Source organism: Botryllus schlosseri, chromosome 11 (genome assembly GCF_051294905.1).
Source record: "Botryllus schlosseri isolate E-star chromosome 11, Bs_hap1, whole genome shotgun sequence".
NCBI classification, from domain to species: domain Eukaryota; kingdom Metazoa; phylum Chordata; class Ascidiacea; order Stolidobranchia; family Styelidae; genus Botryllus; species Botryllus schlosseri.
The window spans coordinates 4,636,365-4,660,594 of NC_137246.1; the positions used below are offsets into that span (position 1 = coordinate 4,636,365).

The 24,230-nt window shown below is 39.4% G+C and overlaps 1 protein-coding gene and 2 long non-coding RNA genes across 3 annotated transcripts in view; 1 reads left to right on the top strand and 2 right to left on the bottom strand.

Moving 5' to 3' along the window:
* The window catches only part of LOC145450985 (uncharacterized), a 31,638-nt gene extending 9,740 nt beyond the window's left edge, over positions 1–21,898 (bottom strand). The window contains exon 1 of the long non-coding RNA XR_013918664.1: positions 21,610–21,898. This is a non-coding gene — a long non-coding RNA (uncharacterized LOC145450985). The remainder of the gene's footprint in view (positions 1–21,609) is intronic.
* Positions 1,356–6,851, top strand: LOC145450535 (uncharacterized). Its single transcript, XR_013918513.1, has 7 exons — positions 1,356–3,308; positions 3,657–3,849; positions 4,233–4,351; positions 4,908–5,097; positions 5,587–5,682; positions 6,347–6,445; positions 6,813–6,851. It is a non-coding gene; the product is annotated as an uncharacterized LOC145450535 (long non-coding RNA).
* On the bottom strand, positions 13,445–14,625 carry LOC145449901 (uncharacterized). The gene is made up of 3 exons (XM_080328341.1): positions 14,018–14,625; positions 13,886–13,955; positions 13,445–13,579 (listed from the first exon to the last, which is right to left on the bottom strand). The coding sequence occupies exons 1-3, from the start codon at positions 14,221–14,223 to the stop codon at positions 13,445–13,447; spliced, it is 411 nt and encodes a 136-aa protein (XP_080184467.1). The 5' UTR covers positions 14,224–14,625.
* Positions 21,899–24,230: the final 2,332 nt, after the last annotated feature.

The following is a 24,230-nucleotide window of genomic DNA, read 5'->3' on the forward strand; positions in this document are numbered from 1 at the left end:
CCCGGCGTCTGCAATTTCAAATCATCAGCGCTGTCAATTAGCGAGTCAGTGATAGCGCGTAAATGCCAACTATTCACCATCAACAGATACGCGCGCTTGAGCTGAGAAACATCTTCTCTCTCGTCGACTAGGAAATCGAATTCACGTTCTCCTCTTAATTAAATTGTATTTGCACCCATATTCGTTTAGAAAATAAGTCTTGAGTTAATTCCGTGATAGTCTCTTTAATTGGAGCGCGAAATATGACAGTGTGTTTGCCTATGCCTGCGAATTGAAAGTCATTCCTGCGCAAAGTGCGCATATTCATTACTCTAACAAGGCTTTGCCAACTTTTATCGGGTATTGCAACAATGCAGCTCAAGCGTTGTTACAATGAGCCAACAATTTTCGCGATGTCAGACTTGGAACCCCATTGCGCTGTACGCAAGTTGAAGAATTACTGATTAGATGCGTACTTTCTCGTTTTGTATCATCTGCAGGCTACTCCTTCTTGTCTGCTTTATACACTCGTATTTCCTCGGTGTCACCCGTCACTGTTTGATTTGTTATTAATACTTCGCACTGCGCAGTGCACAACGTTGAATTACGTTGTAAAATATTGATGCAAAACGAGATTCTCGGTGGCGCAAATTCTGAATTTATTCGATTAGTTTGAACGGGAACCTTCTATGTTTCAAGGTCAAGGCCACGGTCTTCTCCCTGCTGATCGTTTTAGCATACTTCTCGGAGTTGTAAGTTAGCCTACATAGCCTATAACTTCATATGTTATGGTGCGTCGGGGCGCAGTAATGGCAGACGCTGAAGTCTCCATTTCCATAAATGATGCGTATTTTTGTTGGGGGAAGGGTGGGCCTACCCCCAAATCAAGATATGTGACAATATTAAATCGCGCACAGCGCGAACAATTTTTGAAAAAGTTTCATGAATTTCTAAACAATTACTCTATAATTTATGTTAATTCACGAAATAATTTTGGGCCCCCTTCGAGTCCCCCCCCCCCCGAATTGTGGGGTTTTTGGGGCGGCAGTTACGTTCCTGACTGCATATGGCCGTTTTACCGCTCCATCGCCCCCTATCGCCCACTTCATTGTTTTCGCCCCCTATCGCCCCCTTCGTCCGTTTTCGCCCCCCTATCGCCCCCTTCGTTATTTTCGCCCCCCTAGACCGCCAAATCGACCCCTGGGGGTGATATCGCCCACGTTGGGAACCACTGGTTTATAGCACGTCCCCATGCAGGCCTGCTACCATCCGCGAAAACACTTTCGCCAAACAGTAACAATCTCCTACACTGTAAATCCGCAAGGTCGTATTGAACACTTCATAACACTTTTTTCTGCGTACAGACACACTTTTTGGGGATATAAACGCATTGGGCCATTATCGTCGCAACGCTTCTGCGTATTTCTCCGTTTACATGTAACACTTCGTCACTGCGGCTTATTTTCAAAAAATTTATACTTGGTAATTTATCATCAATTTTGCATTCATAAACCATCGCTACGTTTGGAGATCACATTAAATCACGGTATATGTAAAATAATATTACTCACTTGACCCAACACTAAGTTTAAGGGTAATATTTCAATGAAATATACATATTTCCCTGTGACGCAGAGGGGTCACAACCTTCGTCACGGTAGAGCGCGCTCGATTTCAGTTTGGATTTGAATTGGTGGTTCGTCAGGCTTCAGGCAGAGAGTAAGGTACACGAAAAAACTTGGCGAAGTGGATATATTGAAGCAGTTTCTGCTACCTGATAGCGTAAAGGATCATAAATTCCATGTACTGTAAGGTATGGAGATGCGGTAAATGTTATTGAATGTATGTAATGTGAGAATAGTCATAAAATTAACTCGTTTTGACATTGCAGTAACGTCGTTTGTTTTAGATGTTTTAGCAGGCTACTCATATCCCTTATTCATATGAATGTTCTTTAGATGTTTTGTAGTATATGATTCGTCAGATATTATTGCTGGATGATCGAGCTTCGAATCTGATAATATACCAGGCTGCGACCAGGTCCAGTACTACGGTACTGATGCGAAGCTGCTATAAAATTAACTTTTTTGACATATGGATAAAGGGATGTTCTCTCTATCCACACTGAAATATCACTATGTAGGCGATATTGTGATCCATTGTGGACAAGTACTGCAATGTCAGCAATTGAATGCCGGTATGACAGTCATGCAACGGTTTTGATTGTTTTTCAACTGCAACACGTTTTACACTGTAGGCCTACTGTTTATTCCAAGTGGTAAGGTGTTAACTAAAGCGATTTTTTTGAAATGTCAAAATAGGTCAGAATTTTGTCAAAATTGTACCGTTAGGTCAAAAATTGCCAAAATTCTTTACAGAATCAAAATTTTGTTGGCAACTTGCATTTCGTTTGTATCATAGATGATTGCACTGTCGGTGAACTTATCATTTTACAATTTACATCTTGTAGCCTACTTTATAGTCCTACCGTTGTAGACGGACCATCGTCTGCTCATTGTGAATCATAAACTGTCAAATGAAACAAATACTCAACTTAGCCTATTGCACTATCCTAACTGAAGCAAGACTGCGTGGGCATTGGTTCTTCTATTAAAAACCGTATGATGAATACTTGCAATGTAGACAACTTTGTCATAATGAGAGAGAGAGTGCAGTGTACGCACAACTTCAGTGTTGCCGGCCAACAACTGCAGCTGGTGAACGTTCTTTCTTCATTCTTGCCAAGCTACTTAGTTAGGACAGACACTTTCTACCCGAAAATGTAGGAAAGTATCTTTCGTTGTACTACAACAAAATAATTATTTCTACCATAATACGAGATGTAACTAATACTAGAATTATTCATGGGTCCAGATTTCGATAAAATAAGTTCTTTTTCATGTATAAATTTGTCAATTTTCATGCTAAAAGATTTTTTCAGATCAAATTACTTCGGAAGAACAGACAGCTCCAGCCAGAAATAAAGAAAAGTTCTGGTAATACAATGCTAACACTATGTGAGAAACACCTAATTTAAGTACATGGGGTCAAAATTAAGTTTTTCATCATCAAAATATGTGTGAATTTGAATTTTTTAGTTAAAATCTTACATTTTTAGGTCCAAAAAATCGCCCCAATAATAGCACAGCCAAACAAACAATCTTTTCAACAAACCATGGATCACAAGGGGTAGTATTTGTTTTGCCCAATCCCCAAATTTGACTTTTCTGAGTTCATTGTGATACGGTAACTGAACTAAACTCTATTTTGCAGGTAGTATGTATTGAACTTGGCACCTTTTTGAAATGCATTTGCTGTATGGAATACTGGTAAGCATCACGGTGTTTTGTAAGTGAACTGGTATATCCTTAGAGAATGAATTTGATTCTGTTGCAATCGGTTATCTTTGTGAAAAAGATTTTTATGAAAGTTTGCTGGTAAAATTTCACAAAAATTGTTAACAATCCAGGAAGTATACTAACTGTGCCAGAGTAAAATTGGTGGTAACGTCATGTGCAACTTTCCATTCCATTACTCAATTATTCTATAAAATACACCCTTCTGTCACGCACAACTTATTGCAGAAAAAAAAACTGTATCCAGTATGATATCTGCGTGATTACTGAGCAGTTCAATTGAATTGCGAATTTTTGCAACAAATATTTTCTTTTCAATAGTCTTGGATTGATCCTCAAATTCGTTCAACTGATGTCCATTCTTTAAAAAGAGCCCCCTGGGTCTACCGTGCCTGCGCTATCAGACAATGTTGACAGTGACGTGAGGAGTCGTTCGTAACGGGTTTTGTGCCGGCACAGTCATCTTATGTGATACAGACCTTTGTCTCAAGAGCCCATGGATACATGTGATTATGTAAGCCTATTTTTTCATTTTATATATCACCATTGATTATGTAATTTGCTGGTTTTTGCAGTCCTACTTTTCTCAAGAACTATCTCGCAGAGTAGCTTACGGGCTATTCGATATGAGCTGAAAAAGGCTTCATCTGTGTACACTGCACAGTAAAGTGTACCCTGAACTGTGTACACTGAACAGAGATGTAGTTGAACGTAATGAGCTCGTGTAACTTGTACTTTAACTATTGCTTACTGAACTATAATGGGCTAGGTCAGTGGTTCTCAACCTGGGGGGCTGAGCACCTCTCCTGCGCTTCTGTAACCTATCTGTGTGAAATATTTATATTTACTTCTGCATCAAATTTACAATTTTCCTTTGTAATGTTTCGTATTTTCTAGGAGCAGCATTTGGATTTGACCAGTAAAAAAAGATCCGCCATGGCACGCCACGAATCAGGGACTCATCAAGCCTGAGTTGCGGCTGATGGAAAGAATATGAAAAATGCCCTAATGTGCAGGTAGTATGTATTGCAATTGGCACCTTCTTGAAATGCATTTGTTGTTTTAAATACTGGTAAGCATCGCGGTATTTCGTAAGTAAACTGGTATATCCTTAGATAATGAATTTGATTCTGCTGCATTTGGTTATTTTTATGAATGTTTGCTGGTAAAATTACACTAAAATGATTAACAATCCAGGAAAGTATGCTACTCGTGCTGTAGTAAAATTGGTGGTACGGTGACATGCAACTTTCCATTACAATAATTATTTGTTCTATGAAAGACACCCTTTTGTCACATACAAATGTATCCAGTGTGATATCTGCGTAATACTGAATGCCGGTGACGTGATATTTTGTGATACGATTTTTGATGTACAACGTTCTTTCGAGTTCTCTACTAGTTACTGACGATTACCCCTGACGAGTCTCAGCCGAAAATATTCGGGCTCATTTCAATATGCATATACTATTCAATTTTATATTGAAGTTTTGCACCTCGAAGAAGCTGTTCGAATATTGAATAGTTCCCTTGTATTGCAAATTTTTGAAACAAGTATTTTCTTTTCAACAGTCTTGGATTGATCTTCAAATTCATCCAACTGGTGTCAACTCTTCGAAGAGACCCCCTGGTTCTACCGTGCCTGTGCTAACAGACAATGTTGATAGTGACGTGAGGTGTCATCTGAACGGATTTTGTGCCGGTGCAGTCATCTTTTGCGATAATACTTTTGCCTCAAGAACCCATGGAAACAAGTGATCATGTAAGTCTATTTACTCATTTCATATATCACCATTGATCATGTAATGTGCTGGTTTTTGCAGTCCTAATTTTCTTAATAACTATCTATATATGCGATATGAGCTGAAGAGAGGCTTGATCTGTGTACATTGAACAGAGGTGTTGTTGAATGTAAAGAGCTGGGGTAACTTGTATTTAAACTACTGCTTACTGATCTATACTTGGAACATCAAATTGAGATCATTTCCCATGTCGTGCTAATTCCAAATAATTTCGTTAATTAAATTTAATCAGGAAGGAAGTATTTTGAAAGATTGAGAACAATTACAATTACTGCAATGAAGGAAAAGTATTCAACACCTTCGATAAGATGTCACAAAGTTTTTTGTACTAAAGACAATCAATGTGTCCTTTGTCTGGTCAATTATTGTAATGGAAATCCAAACCCATAGGAATAACGATTCTACTATATTTATTTTCGGATCTCGTTTGCAATCAATTACATTTTCAGCAAAACGAGGTTGATGAAGTCAACTGTCTTCTCCAAGCCAAATTGAGAGACAAGCAAATACAATCCAAGACCCAAGCGCATGTCTTATTGAAACAGGTATCGTAATCTTTCTGTTTTGTGGACCATACAAATATACATAGACCTTTCATAGACGTACATAGACGTTGTGCTATAAATTTCATCCTGAGTTACAGTTCTGCATTCTCACTGTGGCCTGTGCGTCTGAATGTCAATGTAAATGTCAAAATGGCCGAATTGAAAAAAGCGCGGACCTAATTCTAGATATTTTTATTAGTCGTTATGCGAATTTTAGTCCTTCTCAGTGATAGGATTTCACATGTACCCGAGCGCCTTTCCTGCGCTTGTGTAACCTGCATGTGTGAAATATTTATATTTATTTCTGCATAAAATTTAGAATTTTCATTGACATATTCAAAACTTTGGAATTTAATCACATTTTCAAGGAGCACAACTTGGAGTCGACCAGTAGAAAAGAAGCAAACACCATGCTAATTCCAAATAATTTCGTTAATTAAATTTAATCAGGAAGGAAGTATTTCGAAAGATTGAGAACAATTACAATTACTGCAATGAAGGAAAAGTATTCAACACCTTCGATAAGATGTCACAAAGTCTTTACTAAAGAAAATCAATGTGTCCTTTGTCTGGTCAATTATTGTAATGGAAATCCAAACCCATACGAATAACGATTCTACTATATTTATTTTCGGATCTTGTCTGCAATCAATTACATTTTCAGCAAAACGAGGTTGATGAAGTCAACTGTCTTCTTCTCCAAGCCAAATTGAGAGACAAGCAAATACAATCCAAGACCCAAGCGCATGTCTTATTGAAACAGGTATCGTAATCTTTCTGTTTTGTGGACCATACAAATATACATAGACCGTTCGTAGACGTACATAGACGTTCTGCTATAAATTTCATCCTGAGTTACAGTTCTGCATTCTCACTGTGGCCTGTGCGTCTGAATGTCAATGTAAATGTCAAAATGGCCGAATTGAAAAAAGCGCGGACCTAATTCAAGATATTTTTATTAGTCGTTATGCGAATTTTAGTCCTTCTCAGTGATAGGATTTCACATGTACCCGAGCGCCTTTCCTGCGCTTGTGTAACCTGCATGTGTGAAATATTTATATTTATTTCTGCATAAAATTTAGAATTTTCATTGACATATTCAAAACTTTGGAATTTAATCACATTTTCAGGGAGCACAACTTGGAGTCGACCAGTAGAAAAGAAGCAAACATCATGGCACGCCACGAATCAGAGATTGACCGATCCTGGATTGTAGCTGATGCCAAGAATATAAAACTGCTTCAGTGAAAATGAAGTATTCAGAAACATTGTTGACGTTTTGAGCTACTATGCATTAGATTGTCATACCCTGAAGGAGTGGTTCTCAAACAGGAGAAAGCATTTGAAGGGGCGTGAACCCGCTGTCAACTAAAGTCTTTTTCGCACATGGCAGCTTCTACTTATTTCTCTGTGTATGGTCAGAATTTAATATTTGAATATTCTCTCATCAACAACTATTACCGTCACTGCCATCCAACTATCAGTTGGGATTTTTAGCGTTCTGGTTGCTTTTTTTAATTTCATGATACGACGATAAGGGGTGTGTGAATTTTTTTTGCTATCATAACGGGGCGTGTCCAAATATGTTCATGAACCAGTGCCCTAATGACTTCCAGATTTCATATTTTGCAGCAGACTGGCAAATAACAACAAAATCTTTTCTGTAAATCTGCAAAATTTGTATGGACTCAAAGAAACGATTTCTTTGTTATTTAAACAAAAGTGATTGGCATTAACCTGATATAAATCCTTGTAATGCAAGCCCAAGAATATTTTTGATGCCTGGTTAGCAGGCCCAATTTCATTAAGAGTAAAAAAATACTTTGTTACTTGTTTATCGTGGTAGTGGTAGTGAAACTGATATATTCATTGTTTTTTTTTTTTTACAATAAAATTAGAAATTTACAAGCCATAATTTGATCAATTATAAATATGTTTTAATGATTTGTGTTGATCATGTTTTCCGTTAACGGACGTAACCAATGAATTTGATTCCATGCCATTGTCACGAATGTTAAAGATACTAAATGGTATTTTGTTATCACTATCCCTAATTCCCTATGCATTCATTTTCATGATTGAACGAGTTGCATGATATTTGTAGTGAGTTTGCTCTTGATCATTTGTGATGTTCGTGATTTCATGGACTATTCCGGAAACGGTTTCAACTGCTGATCTGAATTTATGAAACCCTGTCACAGCAGCTATTGGAAATTTCAATGTTTGCACGTATTTAATCACCCATGTTGGGTATTATAAGCGTCATCTATTCATGAATCAATAAAATCTGATTTTATTTCAAGCCCTGCGTTCCGGTGACTAGTCAACCAGCCACTTTGAGGCTGAACACTTTTTAGGTAAACACTTTTAATTTAAACACTTCGCAACACTTCTAGGCGTTCAATTTTTGGATCACGTTTCGTGTTCAATTTTCCGGGTTGAGTAACACTTCAGAATTTACAGTGTAGTGTAATATTGTTTGTGTTCAGTTGATGTATCTTTTTGATTAAAGCTTATGCCCGCGTCTGAACAAATTGTGCTCGTTTCCATTGCCGTATTTGGGTATGACTAGCGCACGCTGTAATTGTAATTATTGCAGGTTTACGGCATGTCTGCAATTTCGTGATCAGCGCAACCTTGCCGGCCGATTGTACAGTCCGATAAAATTGATCACTACTATGTACTTCGCAAAGCTTACTGACTACTGATGCTGATTTCATGTACAAATTCGACCTCATCGTTAGAAACGTAGATTTCATCGCGCGCTCTGAGAATCACCATCTCCTATCCCGATTTGACGAACAAATATACGTTCACCTTCTACAAATTAAAGTACATTAATTGCATCGATGAGGGCCGCAAGCCGCGTTTAAAATATTTTGTGAACCAATTTTGTGATAAATATTCGCGGAGTGCAAAGTTGAACAGTGTTTTATTGTGTGTGCCTGCTAGTTGGAATTTATTCCAGTGCCCATAATATTATTCCAATTATGCTTTGCGGACGTAAATCGGAAAATGCAGCAATGCAGTCAAAATCGATGATTTAATCAGCAATCAATCGTCGCGATGCGAGCTACTCAATATCAAGTAAAAACCCGTTGTGTTGGCGGAAAGAGGTAATGACTGATTGGCCGCGCGCGTTTGTAATCATAATTTTTGTCCGTCTTTCGTGTTCCAAAATTGTCGCGCCGTGTTACTGCTCAGCGCTCAGTCCAGCGACTAATGCCGAGTGTGCGGCGATCAATGACCTAATTTCACAATCATCTCAGCGGGAGATCGCGTCGCGCTACATTGGGAAATGTGCACAGACGAATCTCGCAAATTGGTCGCGGTCCCGCGTAACACTGATAATACGACTTGTAGAATTGCAACAGTATATTAGCGTCATAATGGTCATTTCAAAAAGACGGGGTTTTGCGTTTCAAACGGAGGGGGTTTTGACACCCCCTGACTACGCGTCAGCCGCCACCCCATGCAAAATAAATGTCGGCGCCTATGGCGACACCAATGGTGGTTAGTCCGAACCCTTGTTCGGGCTAGTTTCCATGCGTCGGAGGTTTATGTGGGCTCTTCATCGCTGATACCGCTGTACTAACAGTGTCTTGAAAAGACCCAGAAACACAATAAGCCACGCTGAACAAACTCGGCATCCGATACCAGAAGTTGAATGCATGGGAGAGTGAAATGAAGAATGAATAGTGAGATGAAGTGAACGATCGTGAAGCGCTTGAAGAAAGACGCAAATATCAACGATACTTTAAAAGACAATGACACTGAACTCTATAATTACCATGTCGTGATGCACAAGGCCTAACAAGCGTCATTGAAATGCCTTGAATTCATAATAATAATTATATTGTGCAAATAGAAAATCAATAGCCGCCTTAAAACATACCTTTTCGAGATTTCGCGGAAACAAAATCAGCGATAATATCCTGAAATTCAAGTTTTTGAACGTAGTCTCTTTTTATAGACAGATTGGATAGAGCTGATAGGCGATCATCATTCATGGTAGAACGTAAATAGGACCTATCCAGTTTGAGCTTTGAGAAGCTCCTCTCACAGCTCGCAATTGAAACACCAATGGTGAGATAAAGTTACAGACACGAGCATAAATATGGTGTTGAATCAAGAAGCTTTGCATTAACTAACGACTGTAAAACACCAAACGCTGTTACACTACGATCAAACGTGGTTTCACTGCTCCGCACCAGCGTCTTAAATCTGTCAATTTCCCCGGCTAACTCCAAAAAGTCAACGTCGCGCTGGTGATCGAATAAATTGTGACTTTCGCTTTGCAGCAGCGCGTGGGCATTAAAAATCCAAATATATCATAGTGGTTTATGCTGGTAAACCTAGTTTCAGCTTCAAGTTTAAATCTGCTTCTGTATTTCTGTTTGTCTTGCTTTCTTCTCCTTTTTTAAATAAGCTCCACTCTCTTTGACACGTTTCATTTTCTAGTCCTAATTAACACTTGTATAAATTTAAGCACAAATTGTCAATCCGACAATTATTACCAACTTACCTTCACAACTCTCTCGGTCTGCTGTACCAAATCGTAACCCAGAGTAGGCTATAGATCCCTAACCTACGGAAAGATGCGCAACTTAGTTGTCACACTTAAATACCCAGACAAGCCTACTGCTGAGCCATCCTATAGTTGGCCAGGCCCTCCGAGCGCTCAAAATTAACAATACTGATCTTAATCGAAAGCTACTGTTGCCCTGATTCCGGAAATACAATTAAAATGCTGGTCTGAAAATCGGCATAGTTCCGAATAATCGCACGATATAATTTCCATTATCTTGCATGGCCAATTGGTCATTGTGTTGCGATTGTTGGGAGCAACCGGTCATGACGGCTGTTTCGGAGTGGTTCCATTGCCATGTTAACAAATTAATTCGTGTTTTCGGAGTCTGTGCAACACTAGCTTTCGTTGAGGCCAGTTTGATTAAATTTAGCTCACGGGGCGCCAGCTATAGGACTACCAATCACACTGCTTTTAGCCGGCTGAGTACACTGTGCAGCCTCATTTTACCGCCCCCTTGGAGCCTGCCGCCCCTGGCGCAGAGCCAGAACCGCCAAGTGGCTGCTACACCACTGTTTCGATGTTGATCTTCTTCGAAGCCGGGACCCATTCTACTAGTTCTTTCCATTCCTTGTGAGTGCTTTTTCTTTCGTCTGGTCTTTTGACTGGACTTTTTTTGTCGCCGTAAGAACGGCAACAGCGGTTCGTCTGCTTGGTGGGCGCTTATCGTAACCACTACACTATCTCACTCACTATCTCCCCCCTCTCCCCCAAAACCACACTAGTGATGGATTCTATGATATCTCAAAATCGGAAGAGGTACGAGGATATTTTTCGCAACATATTTAAAATGATTAGCGCTTGCCTTTCAGTTGCGAATGTGATATGCAACATCAAGGACTGGCAGTTTTTTCTATGCAGGGACGTGAAGCAGCAATTGAACACATTCGACTGTGGCTTTCACGTAATAGCAAATGCCTATTGTGTGTCTAACAATTTACCCTTGTCTGAAGATTTTCCGTCGGGAAGGTGCCGAGTGTGGGTGAACCACTTGGCAAAGAGTCGACGACCGTCACCTGAGTACCGATTCACATTGACTGACACAGCCCGATCAAAATGCACTTCTGTATTGGAAAATTGTACTACGATATCGGACAGTGATATGCCGGCCGTGTTATTTTTGGCATTTCAGGAGCCAGATGCCAAAACTGCCAAAAATAAAAATTTGAAAATGCCAAAAATAAGCAATTATTGGCATATGCCAAAAATAACACGGCCTGTCAAGTAGTGTATTTCGTTCATGGTGTTGTGTTAACAGGACCGCGTTACAAGCGAGAATAGCGTTTGTGAAAGGCAGGTTTCTTAATCTGGGTCCACCCCACCCATTAGGGGTGAAAGCATGGTGTCCTAAATGGTGTGGGCACAGCGAGATTGGACGGCTGACTGCATTTGGTTTACGTCATACTTTCAATTTGTCCAAAGGCAATTTTACGACCATTTTTGACTGGCTTGTCGAGCGCTAAATTTGATAAAACGGGTATCAATGAGAAGCTGGCGCAGTACTGATTATTAAAATATAAATTATATTCTGTTCATGGAACTGGAGCCCCCAAAATCAACCACGATTTTTGCATTGTGATCGAGTTGAACATTGTGACGCAACAAACTGTCTGGCTATTTATGAGCTGCATAGTCTCGTTTTGCCAGACAGTGTTGCGTCAATGTTCTTAAAGGTCAACTGCATCTTCATGACAACTTTGCGGAATCATGTTCAGAATTTTTTTTTCATAACGAAATTACCGACTTTCCGTGTTTCAACTCAATCGGAAATTGCCGTAATTTTGACTGAAAGTTCCAATATTGGCATGTTTACAGAAAAAGCAGAATGTGCATTGTGACGTCAAGTAAGTGACACATATTATCAACACCGGTCACAGCGGCTGTTTGTGTTCTCGCAGTTTTTATTCTAGTCAGTTAAGGCCGAGGTTTCCATTGGATCTGATTTGCCAAGTGATATTGAGACTGAGTCCGAGTACTCGGATGTCGAATGTAAGTATCATTTTTGCACGTACTTACAAAATTACCGTTTAAATGCCGTATTGGTTCAGGCGTTGATGCGCTCGATGCCACGTCAGTGGAATCCCTTGCAGCTTCATATGATGGGTCATGATCAGCCTAGCTTGCTCAGCGCAAGCCGCTCGTCGAGACTACATGGAATACAGTTGTATAGTCTGTAGTGTAATAGCTCGTTTCAGTCATGTATCTTGATAAGTTTGTGCTGTAAGGAGGATCCGAGAGTTACTGACAGAATTGAAGTGTATCACAGAATTGCCAGGATTCAAATCAGTGTGTCTGGACGTTGACGTATTGGAGATGTCCTACTATGGATATCAACAGAAATATGGCCGCAGAATAATAACATCGAGATCGATGCATGAATGGGATGAATCTCTGATTCGGTTGCCAAATACTTTCCTCGCACTAATGCATTTGTTTTCACTTTTCAGGAAGTTGAAACATACTCTCCACAGAAATTGTGTTCGCTGGGTATGGGGATTCTGTGGCAAAATCCAGCGGAAAATCCTGCCTGCATGCGTTGTTACTGCTGCCCGAACAAAAAATTCTTACACAGGATTCCAGTTCAGTAACGCCACATTGTGAATGTACAGTTGTATTCCGAATAATAAACGCATATAACTAATCGACCAAAATAACTACCGTGTCAGGCAGAAAAGCATATCAGGTTTTATGTCGGGCAATATCTTCCTCTCTGTCAATTGTGATTATGCTGCTAGTCAGAGGAGGTGGAACGGTCTCAGCACAATCGCTCAATTCAACAGTTTCTGGTCCAGTTCTGATGAGTGCTTGAACTTCTTCGGCAAGCTCATTGCAGTAATCTAGAACAGGCATAACAATATGACGAAATCTTATGATGCAGGCAGATCACCCACAGTAACCAAATGTTGAATTTTCAAGGATCATGTGAGCCGCACATTCCCCATCTTTGTACTTCGGGTATTTGACCGCGGTGCTCCTTCTTTCGACATTTTCCGAGTTTTCGTGCAATTTTCATTGAAATGCAGGATTGCCAACTGCATCCTACAAAAAATGCATAATTGATGAGGCTAGTAATGATGCCAAAACCTGATATACGGCAGGTTGTTTTGAATAGCCGAGACACTGCAAGGTACCTACCTGGCTTTTTGACTGAATCATGGTTGTAGTGATATAACTTTAAGCAGAAATGATTGAGGAGGGCATTGAATGATTCACTTCCAGCAGTGTTTCCATTCGGCGATAGATGGCGTATGTCATTTTCCATTCGCGTGGAGTAGAGAATATCGCAAATCCTTTCGTATGCCAATGAATCTGAAAATGGATTGTCATAATGGTAAACAACAGAATCAAAGATGCTATTCATTGTAACTTAAATTTAGGCCTATATGTAGGCCTATCATGTATATATGCTGAATGGAGCAGTTTGTTTCTTTTTGATACAGTCTAGTAGGCTTTTTCATCTTTAAAGGATGTAACCGCATCTACACTACCCGTAAATCAAAATCTGGAGTATGAGCAGTTTGTGCAGTCTTGCTTGATGCTCAGTGTGCTACCTAAACCAGACTCTTGCACGTCCGACTCTGATTGACACATTGGACAATGTTGAAAAATGCTCACCAGCTTATTCCTGTCCACAATCACAAACTGGGTCTTGCTATTCTCAAGACATTCCTCTGAATCTGAATGCCTGCAAATCAATATCTTGGTGAAGACTTGGTACAAATATGATTACACTGTTCAAGTACTCACTCTGACTCGCCATCTAACTCTATTGGGTGGAAGCTATCGTCACATAACAGGGATTGGATATCACTTTCACAGTCTTCATAATCCTCTCCAGCAATAGGATTTGGACAGCGATGAAAAGACACTTTGAGTACCGAATATCGCGTATTCGAGCAACCATACGCGACACAAGATGTACCTCCGTGCCTCATCTTCTTCATACCTTCCATATTCACAATCCAATCCAGTATCAAAGTCAATCCCAACACGAATAACTATCTGTTTACCACACTGAGCTATACCAGGACTTTTACCGTGTCACTCACATGACGTCATTTCATAGCTGAATGATTTCATATCCGTTTTTCAGCTTTTCGATTTATAATTTAAATTACTTGAAAACTATCATGTAATTTCAAATTTTTTTATTTTATTCATATTCCTAACCACATAACGTACGAAATAAGGCAAAGTCATTTTTAAGATGCAGTTGACCTTTAAACAAGCTAACCTTCCCAGGACTCTTCCATGCGAGTTGGTAATATTAAAGCCACCTGAAGTGACAAAAGTCCTCTGAAAATATATCGGTAGACTGAAGGAGAAATGATAGTCGGGCTACTAAATAAAATGTGTTGAGACAACACAGGAAACTCCTGGCAAAGCATCGGGAAGAAAATTCTATCCGCAATGAGATTGATGGCACTGGCGCAGTGGTGGCCCTAGGATTGGGGGGGGGCTCTGGGCGAAACTTCCAGCCCCCCCCCCATATATCCATAAACGCAGCTTCTGGGGGGCTCCGCCCAGTGTTGGGATGACTCGAGTCATGACTTGACTCGAGTCAGACTCGAGTCACTTTTTCGTATGACTTGACTTGACTCGAGTCACTTTGCTAAAATGACTTGACTTGACTTGACTCGGCGCATCAGAAATGTGAATTGACTCGTGACTCGGAGCAAAATCCCACGAGTCAATTTCAAGTCATCAAGTAATCGGTGTCGATAAAAATTACTGTATCTTACATATGTTCGGATTGTTCGCGCAACGCTGGTGCCCGTGAGAGCGACCAATCATTCAATCATCGCGCGTTTTACTGAGCCTCCATTGTTCTCTCACAAATATATTGATCGCAAACGAAGTGATCGAAGCTTACAGCCTACTTTGTCGTAAACTATAGTATAGTAAAGTAATTTAATAGCAAAATGTATATTTCTGTTTTGTGTCCTTAACTTAACCAAGCCTCTTGTTTTATTGCAATTAAATACGAAAATAGTTTATATAGTCCTCAACAATTGGCGCAGGCTCGAATTGTATCATATCAATTTGCAAATGGGTACTGTATTGCATCTTATCAATTCGTTTCTCTATTCTCTATTTTGGCTGGTAACTATAAACTGAGGCTGTGCAATTACTTACGTATTTTATTAGTTATACCTATATGTGAGCGATACAGCGCCTTACTAGCGTGTATATTTAACTCTATATACGTCCATCGGTTCAAAATCAATGACCACTCAATCTGTATTTCAGACAGCTAGCAAAATACAATGACGTAATCACGCCTCATACCTCGAAAAGGCAATTTGACTCGAATTGTGACTTGACTCGTGACTTGACTTGATTTGACTCGACTTGACTCGAGTCACCTCTGAAAATCGACTGACTTGACTTGACTCGAGTCACCTTCGAAAAACGATTGACTTGACTTGACTCGAGTCAAAATGCGCAATGACTCGAAATGACTCGTGACTCGAAGGTAGTGACTTGATCCCAACACTGGCTCCGCCCCCCAGACCCCCCTAGCCTCTCCATACAAGTATTACATATTGCATGTCTACAGTTTATGTGATACTATACGGTATGTCGATGCTGTGTGGCACTATTTACTATAAAAGGCAACTGTGTCATTCAAGTTCAAGATGAGATTTTCATGCGTGAAAGTAATCTCAAAATACAATGGCAATGGAAACTAAAAAAGAAAAAGTTCATACTTTTTCAAGGAAACGATGGGAGGATTCCCATGACTCGAATCGTGATATTTTGGTGACTCGACTTGGCTCAGATCAAAATATATAAGCAGAATGAGGACCAAGAGCTAATCGATCACGTAGGTGACCAAACAATGAAGTTTATAGAACACATTCATATAATTCAAACTTCCAATGAATGAAGAAACTATTATGACCGGACAATCGAATTGATGCATTTAGTTCTTCAAAAAAGTAGAAATCAAAATGATGATAACAAATATGACACCAAAAGTGAAAAAGAACAACTAAATGGAAACTATCGTACGGGTACAAAATGATATTGGCTTGGTGTAAACTTACCGAAGCAGTCGAGACATCATGATTCATGAATACTCAAAACAACAACAACAACAACAACAACAACAACAATGACTTCCCTTCTTTGACAAGATGACTCAACCAAGAGTTTATGGTCATCAACAATTATTACCGGATCACTCAACAAGGACTATATTTGTACAGTGAAAGAAAAATGATTTATTCCTAACAGCTAACACAGCAAAAGTACCTGCAGAAAAGAACAAATACCGGTATATTACAAATCACCACTTGTCCCAGAAGTTACCTAACCAAGACAGCTGCATGTTTATGATAAATTTTACAATGAATCCTTGCAATGGTGCCGGTCATAAAACAGCTTAACCAGACAACCTCGTCTAAACGCCTAAAGATAGAATAGAAGAAGCTCTTGAACCTGACAATAAAATGAGGTAAGGGGTCAAAACTAGGCTCATAATAATTTTCAAAATCAAGTCATACACACAGCGTCAAATTCAAATATTTTTGGCGCAACACTGTCCACACGAAAATTTCGAACGCTAGTTTTAAGAGGAACTAAACATTATCCAAATCGCCTACTTCTGCCTACAACATACATTGCTGTCACAACTTAAAAATTATATAGTCAATAAAATCTAATTTTTCAACATTCTTATAATAGCTTCCATATGATGACTAGTCATGAAAATTTTCAAGTTGACAGAAATGAGAGGGATACTGCAATAATTATCATTAGAAATGACTTTAAACTTGAGTGCAGTACACAAAAAAGCAAAATTGTAACTTGAATGGATATATTAGATCAACTTATATACAAGATAGCTCATGTACAGACCTACCAAAAATTCTATCAATTTTACGATTGAATGAGCCTGAAAAGCTTGTTTTTAATATGCGCTGGCTTGAAAAGCTGGATATAGAATTTAAAAACTTGAAATTGTGATGTAGGCTACTCGGATATATTTCAAAATCACTTAATCTAAATTTCTGTCAAATCTAAAAATTGAAATAAACCATTTAATTGTTTTGGGGCCACTGACATGGAGTTAGCCTATTACTGAAAATGAATGTATATTAGGGTTGTTCAAAAAGAACTTTTTTTTTCCAAATCTCACTCGCCTAGTGACTAAATCGTCGGGTTATCCAAGAAAACGATGCACACCAAATTTGACTCAATTCCAACCAGTAACGGCCGTGCAATCTTGAATTGAAATTTTTAAATTATTATTAAAAATAAAAAAATAAAAATTCTCAAATTTTTCTGTCAACCCCATGAAATTGTTGAGAGCTGTCTTCAAAGACGATACAAAACAAATTTGAATCAATTCCGACTAGTAGAAGCGGAACTATTTGAGTTTTTCGTTGATAATCCCAGGATCAAGGATAATCCGAGAATTATCTACGAAAAACTCCAATAACTCCGCTTCTACAAGTCGGAATTGACTCAAATTTGTTTTGCATCGTCTTTGAAGACAGCTCAACAATTTCATGAGGTTGACAGAAAAATTTGAGAATTTTTATTTTTTTATTTTTAATAATAATTTTAAAATTTCAATTCAAGATTGCACGGCCGTTATTGGTTGGAATTGAGTCAAATTTGGTGAGCATCGTTTTCTTGGACAACCTGACGATTTAGTCATTAGGCGAGTGAGATTTGGAATAAAAAGTGTTTTTTTTTAACAACCCTAATGTATATTCCTGTATACACTGTAGTAGTTTCTTGCGAATGTTATTGTAATTTTATAGCACTGAGAAAAAGGTGTTGAATATTATTGAAAAATATACTAGAATTGATAATCGTTCACGACAAAATTTTATGTTAGCGATGCGATCGCGTCTCTCACACAAATTACCAATTTGATGATCGACAACCGTTTACGGTACCATATTTTACATGGGTACATATATTTTCACGGTTATTCGCAAAACGATACCTATAAATTTCATAAATGTAGAAGAGGCCCCCTCATAAAATATAAGTAAGCTCTTATAACGCGTGCAGAAATTTAATTATCGACAACTTTTTACAGTACCATATTCTACATGGGTAGGCCTGCATTTATTTTCAGTTATTCGCAAAATGATAACCAAAAATTGCGTAAATGTAGGGGCCCCCCTCGTAAATCGAAGTAATCTCGTACAACGCGTGCAGGATTTAATGATCAACAACTGTTTACGGTACCATATTCTACATGTGTACATATATTTCACGGTCATTCGCAAAATGATAACCAAAAATTGCGTAAATGTAGGAGGGGCCCCTCATAAATCGAAGTGAGCTCGCACGCTGTACGCGTGCCGAATTTTAATGATCGACAACTGTTTACAGTACCGTATTCCACATGAGTTGCCCTGCGCGTATTTTCAGTTCGCGTAAATGTAGAAGCCCCCCTTATAAAATCAAAGTAAGCTCTTTTACCGCGCACAGAAATTTGATGATCGAAAACTGTTTACGGTACTACATGGGTAGGCCTACATGTGTTTCCACGGTTATTCGTAAAATGATAGCTATAAATTGCGTAAATGAGGGGTCTCCCATAAAATAAAAGTAAGCTCTTTTAACGGGTGCAGAAATTTAAGGATCGACCACTGTTTACGGTTGGCCCATAGTCGTTTACAGCACTAGTCTGGACAGTCGTATGGCAAGCTGTTCTTTGGTGCGACACCTGGTGGTACATGGGTCTTTTGCAGCTACACTATCGTTCGGTCAACTGTCGTTTAGGTATCTTACGTTGTTATTGTTGTGATCGTGGACATATTTCAAAATGGACTTGACCGAAGAAGAATTGATGAGAATATTTGACGACGTAAGTATACAATACATCTCACTCCAGGACTTCATATGTCATGTTATGCATTTAATTAAAGGTTGATGATGTGGACGATGCCAGCGACGACTCACTGAAGGAAGCTACTGAGCAAAGAAATGAAATACCGGTAGTGGTTGTTAGTGTCGATTATGAAGTCGACTGTTTGAATATTCTGCAAAGTACTCTCAATCAATTGGGTGTTACACTGCAACACGGCGACCAGAAAGAAATTCTGCGAGAACTAACAAACTTGGCTGCTCTTTCTAGCAAGACTGCCATGATGAGACAATATGTCAGTATTATGACCAGGACGTTTGAAACGCCTGAACTACAAGAAGTTACTGCCAAGCGAATTATGAAGAGTGTCATACCACAGATCATTGATGCTAGCTTCCCTAATTCGTCAGAATCTTCAGAGAATTCAAGCCAACAGCATGATATTCAGGCTGGAGTAGTTCAGTACTTGGCAGGCAGCTTATTGAAATGGGCTATCAGGAAACTAAAAGGGGAGCGTAATGCTTGGTGCCGAAGTCAGATAGATTGCTCTGTCGACCTACATCCTCTATTTGAAGGTCGCAGCAGAGGGACCCTTGTTAAACCACATAACGGCTACACTGCTATGATTTTGCGCACCGAAGTAGTAGTTTCAAAATATCTGGGTCACAGGCATATTTGCTACGCACAGATAATCTTGTCAGTCAATCCTTCAAAATTCTTTCCCGAGGCAGATCCCATCCTACTACAAATGTTACTAAAAAGATACATTAACCTTCGGTTGCATATTCATTGCCATGAAAAGTTGATCTCCACTAAAAACAAACAACCACAGTCCTGCAGTTTGTGGAAATCACTAAAAATTCTTAGTAAATGATGCAAGCATTGTTACCGTATTGTTTTCATTTCCCTTTATTGCTGCATATAAAAAAACAGCTGAATTATTTCAGAAGTACTGCTGTGTTTTATTTACGGTGGAACGGATCCAAAGACCGCGCATTAGCAGAGAACATAGAAATGGTCGGGTTGCCTGCTCTATGACCCCTCTGACGTTGATCTCCAAAGTAGGATTCCAAGGGGTCTTGATTTATCCTTCTCGGCAGTACGAACCTTGCGCCTACAGCAAGTGTCTCACGGATTATTGCTACCATAGACTTGGTCGCCATCCGTAGTCCACTTCTGGTAGGCTTTGAAAGCAACATTTTTTCGCGGTTCACGGATCCCATTAGAGGCCTTTTCTGCGCATTTTCCTCCCACTTGTCTAAATGTCATAAAAAGTCATTCTCCAACCAACCTAATCTACTGTCATCTGCGGTGTAATAAGGCTGACGGGATGGCTTCGGGTTCCTATGCTGGTAGCCGGCATTCACACAATCAAACCACTCATCAATATTTAAGATGAAATTTGAAAGTGCGATAAAACCTTTTTCTTGTAAAGATTTTCCTGAAATACAAAATCATCCACTAGAATATTTTCAATTTATTTCACTCTTACTAACTCTGAAGGAAACACTTACCAACTCTGAAGGAAACACTTACCAACTCTAAAGGAAAGAGTCCTTGCAGCGATGGGAACACTCATTTCCCATGGACTTGGAGAGGCATGACACTCATTGAGATGGGAGAAATATCTCAAATCCCCAAGTTTCATGTCATCCTGTTGTCAATTCAATCCAAGTGCACCAAAGAAAAATATTGCCACATTATTTACTAGGGTTTTGGCTATAGTTTCTCATGCCCGAATCAAATATTTAATGGGTTCCATGTAGATGTCTCCGTCATTCCACATGCAGCGAGTTGAACTCAGTAAATTATTCCTGCACGTCTTCAACAAATGCGGTGGATCGGGCAGGAAAAAGATAAATCTGTAAATAGAAATGAAACCAATTCATCTGAAGCTCTAATTATCGACACAGAATACCTGGATGGAATCAACGGATTGACCATTTTATGAGGTATCTCATCTTCATCAGCTGACAAAAAATGGTTTACTGCTGCTCTGTTTGCTGCTAATCCATCAACTTCAAAAAGTAAACGTACGGTTATATTACTAAGTAACATTACTATATAATTCTCTATTCTTGTAAAATAATCTAAGCGACTTTTCATATACCACTACTAAGCTGAAAAACCTTCGGCACATTTAAATTCAACTCACACACGACTCCTGCAACAACACATTTACTTTCTGCCCGTATCTCGACCAGCAAGTTCATAAGCAGGAAGAATAGCTCATTGCTGTCAGTTCCTGCAGTTGGGTAGAAAGCGATAACTCCATCCAAATCTCTATTTGTGATACCTGTATAGAGTCATCCAGACTCCGGAGATTTTCATGGTCAAGAAATAGGGAACATTCATACCTCTTACAAAAAACGTAAGCATCTGAGTTGCAATCTGTGATGACGACTTTGACATGGTGTTGTAGCATTCATCATCAAAATCGACATATCTCCAGTAGAAGAACGAAATGCAATATCCTCTGCAAATGATATATAAATTGTGTGACAGGGTTGTAATGACTCGAGTCATGACTCGACTCGAGTCACGATTTTCGGATGACTCGACTCGACTTGAGTCATTTTCGAAAAATACGGAAATGACTCGACTCGACTCGAAACAATCTGTGAATTGACTCGACTTGGACTCGAGTCATTGCGCATGACTCGACGCAAGTCCTTGACTCGAGATTCAGACGGCGAAGACTGACATTTCATTGTAATTTCGAAGCCAACACATTATTGGGATTTCGTTTGTTGGTACTGGTGCTTGAAAATGCGACCAGAAACTGCTGAAAGTGAGGAAAATTGATATATTATGTATGCAAACCATTCAATATCACCAAACAGAGTTAAAAAAACGGGGTTTAGGAAGACTTTAACTGGTAACCGAGCAGTCAACATAATGACTTGGACTCGGACTCGAGTCATATTACCATGACTCGGACTCGATCCTCTGCTCGCTGACTTGGACTCGGACTTGACTCGGTGGGAATTGAAAATGACTCGACTTGACTCGAGTCAAAAGTATAAACGTGAGATTGACTTGTGACTCGGAGCCTTGTGACTTGGTTACAACCCTGTTGTGTGAAATAAATTTATAAGATTGACAGCTCTTACTTCGGATGGACATTTCATCCACAGCTACCACCACCATTTTATCACATTCCTTCTCAGATTTAGTTATCGCCATCCGAAGTCGTTCAGCAACATTTGCTTGAAAGCCACAGCTAGCTCTTCCATATCCTTCCATTTTATGTCTTCTCAGTGTTCGAGATGAAGGCAATACCATGATGCGCTGGAGGTGCCTGTACGCAGAGGCTGACTTGGCATACAGCACAAGACAGTATCTGCAAAGCACAAACAATGCTCAAACGACAAGATTAAAATGTGCATTTCAAAAAGGCACCTAATGACTGAAGGTGGATATCTTCTTCCAAATTTTGAGCACTCAGGGAGTGCTTGTTGAGTTGTCAACCATTGTTTCAAGTATTCATCATCATTGGAGCAATTCTGAATCAGTCCCTCCATTCCGTGTGACACTTGAAGCCCTGATTCTTTCAATTCATTAACCAAATCAGGCATCCTATATTCATTAAATCAAGATTGAGTAATATATACATCAATGGTTTCCAGATACACTGCTATATTCTTACTTTTTCCTGTATCCAATAACTGCAGCTTGAAGCCTCTCTTTTGAAGCAGTTGTGACTACTGCCTGAGAACTCAACTTGCTGCCTTCCAATTTTTCCAATCAACGTAATTTACGAATTTGTGAGTCTTCTTGCTTCACTTTGAGCTTCATACATTGATGACAAGGAGACCCAGTTGAAGATGCTGCAGCACAGTCTTTGCTGTAAAACCTGAAATTCAGCGACAATACTCATTAATTAATGGATAGTTGCAGACACTTTTGTTAGGCTTCATATAATTTTTCTTACCAGAACTTCGTTTTCTGCCATCATTTGCACCAAGGTCCATCATCCAACACTTGATCATAGCCAGGACAAGGTATGACATTAGACAAAACATTCAAATGATGGTTGATTGAATGTTCCATAATGCTGATATTTTGAGAAATATCAGGCGCATAAATGCCATCAATTGCTACACTGGCAATGAATTCACCATCAACATGATTGAGTAAAAAACTGACGGAAGGAATTGCGTGGTTATCTTCATCGTGGTAAAGCATGAACTGGATCTTCGAATCATTGATTTTATGTTTGCGCCAGATGAGCAAAGCAGAATTTGATAAAGCTTGTTCCACATGTGATATTGACTCATATTTTGGGAAATCTTTGACTTTAGTAAGATCTGGCACAATTCTGTTAGAGGGACTTTTCCGAGGCAGGGATGAACGTTCATGAGATTTTGCAGGTAGATTTAGCGTTGGCATTACTCCATACTTCAACCAGGTCTTCTTGTTACTTGATGCAATATTTTCCTTGGTGAAATGACTCTCACATATGTGGACTTTGCCAGATTGTACTTTACTTTTAAATTCAGATGAATAGCGATATCGAAAGAGCATCTTGATGCAAGAAACATACAACTATAAATTATGTCGTTTGCGAGGAACTGTAAAGTGCTGACCCACCTGATGGAATTGTGAAGCCCATTCTTCAGTTTTTACGCCGAATCGCTTTTTGTGGCCGGATGGAACTAAATATAACTTATGACCTGTTCCAAAGCAGTTCGTGCAACCAGGTATGCAACAGTAAGCACCATTTCTTTTCACAGCAGCCATTGCTTAATAACCAGCAACTCGATAATATGTGCAATTTAACAACAAGAGCCCAGTTCTTGAACGACGACAACAACAACAACCCACGTACCGCTTGGTGTCGCTGCAGTAAAGACCAGTGAACGGGAAAACGTATGCAGTGTCCAGACTAGTGCTGTAAACGACTATGGTTGGCCTACCATATTCTACATGGGTAGGCCTGCATGTATTTTCACAGTTATTCGCAAAATGATAACCAAAAATCGCATAGATGTAGGAGGGCCTTCCCTCATAAAATCAAAGTAAGCTCTTTTAACGCGCGCGGAAATTTGATGATCGATAACTGTTTACGAGACCATATTCTACAGGGGGTGCATGGATTTTCATGAATATTCGAAAAATGAT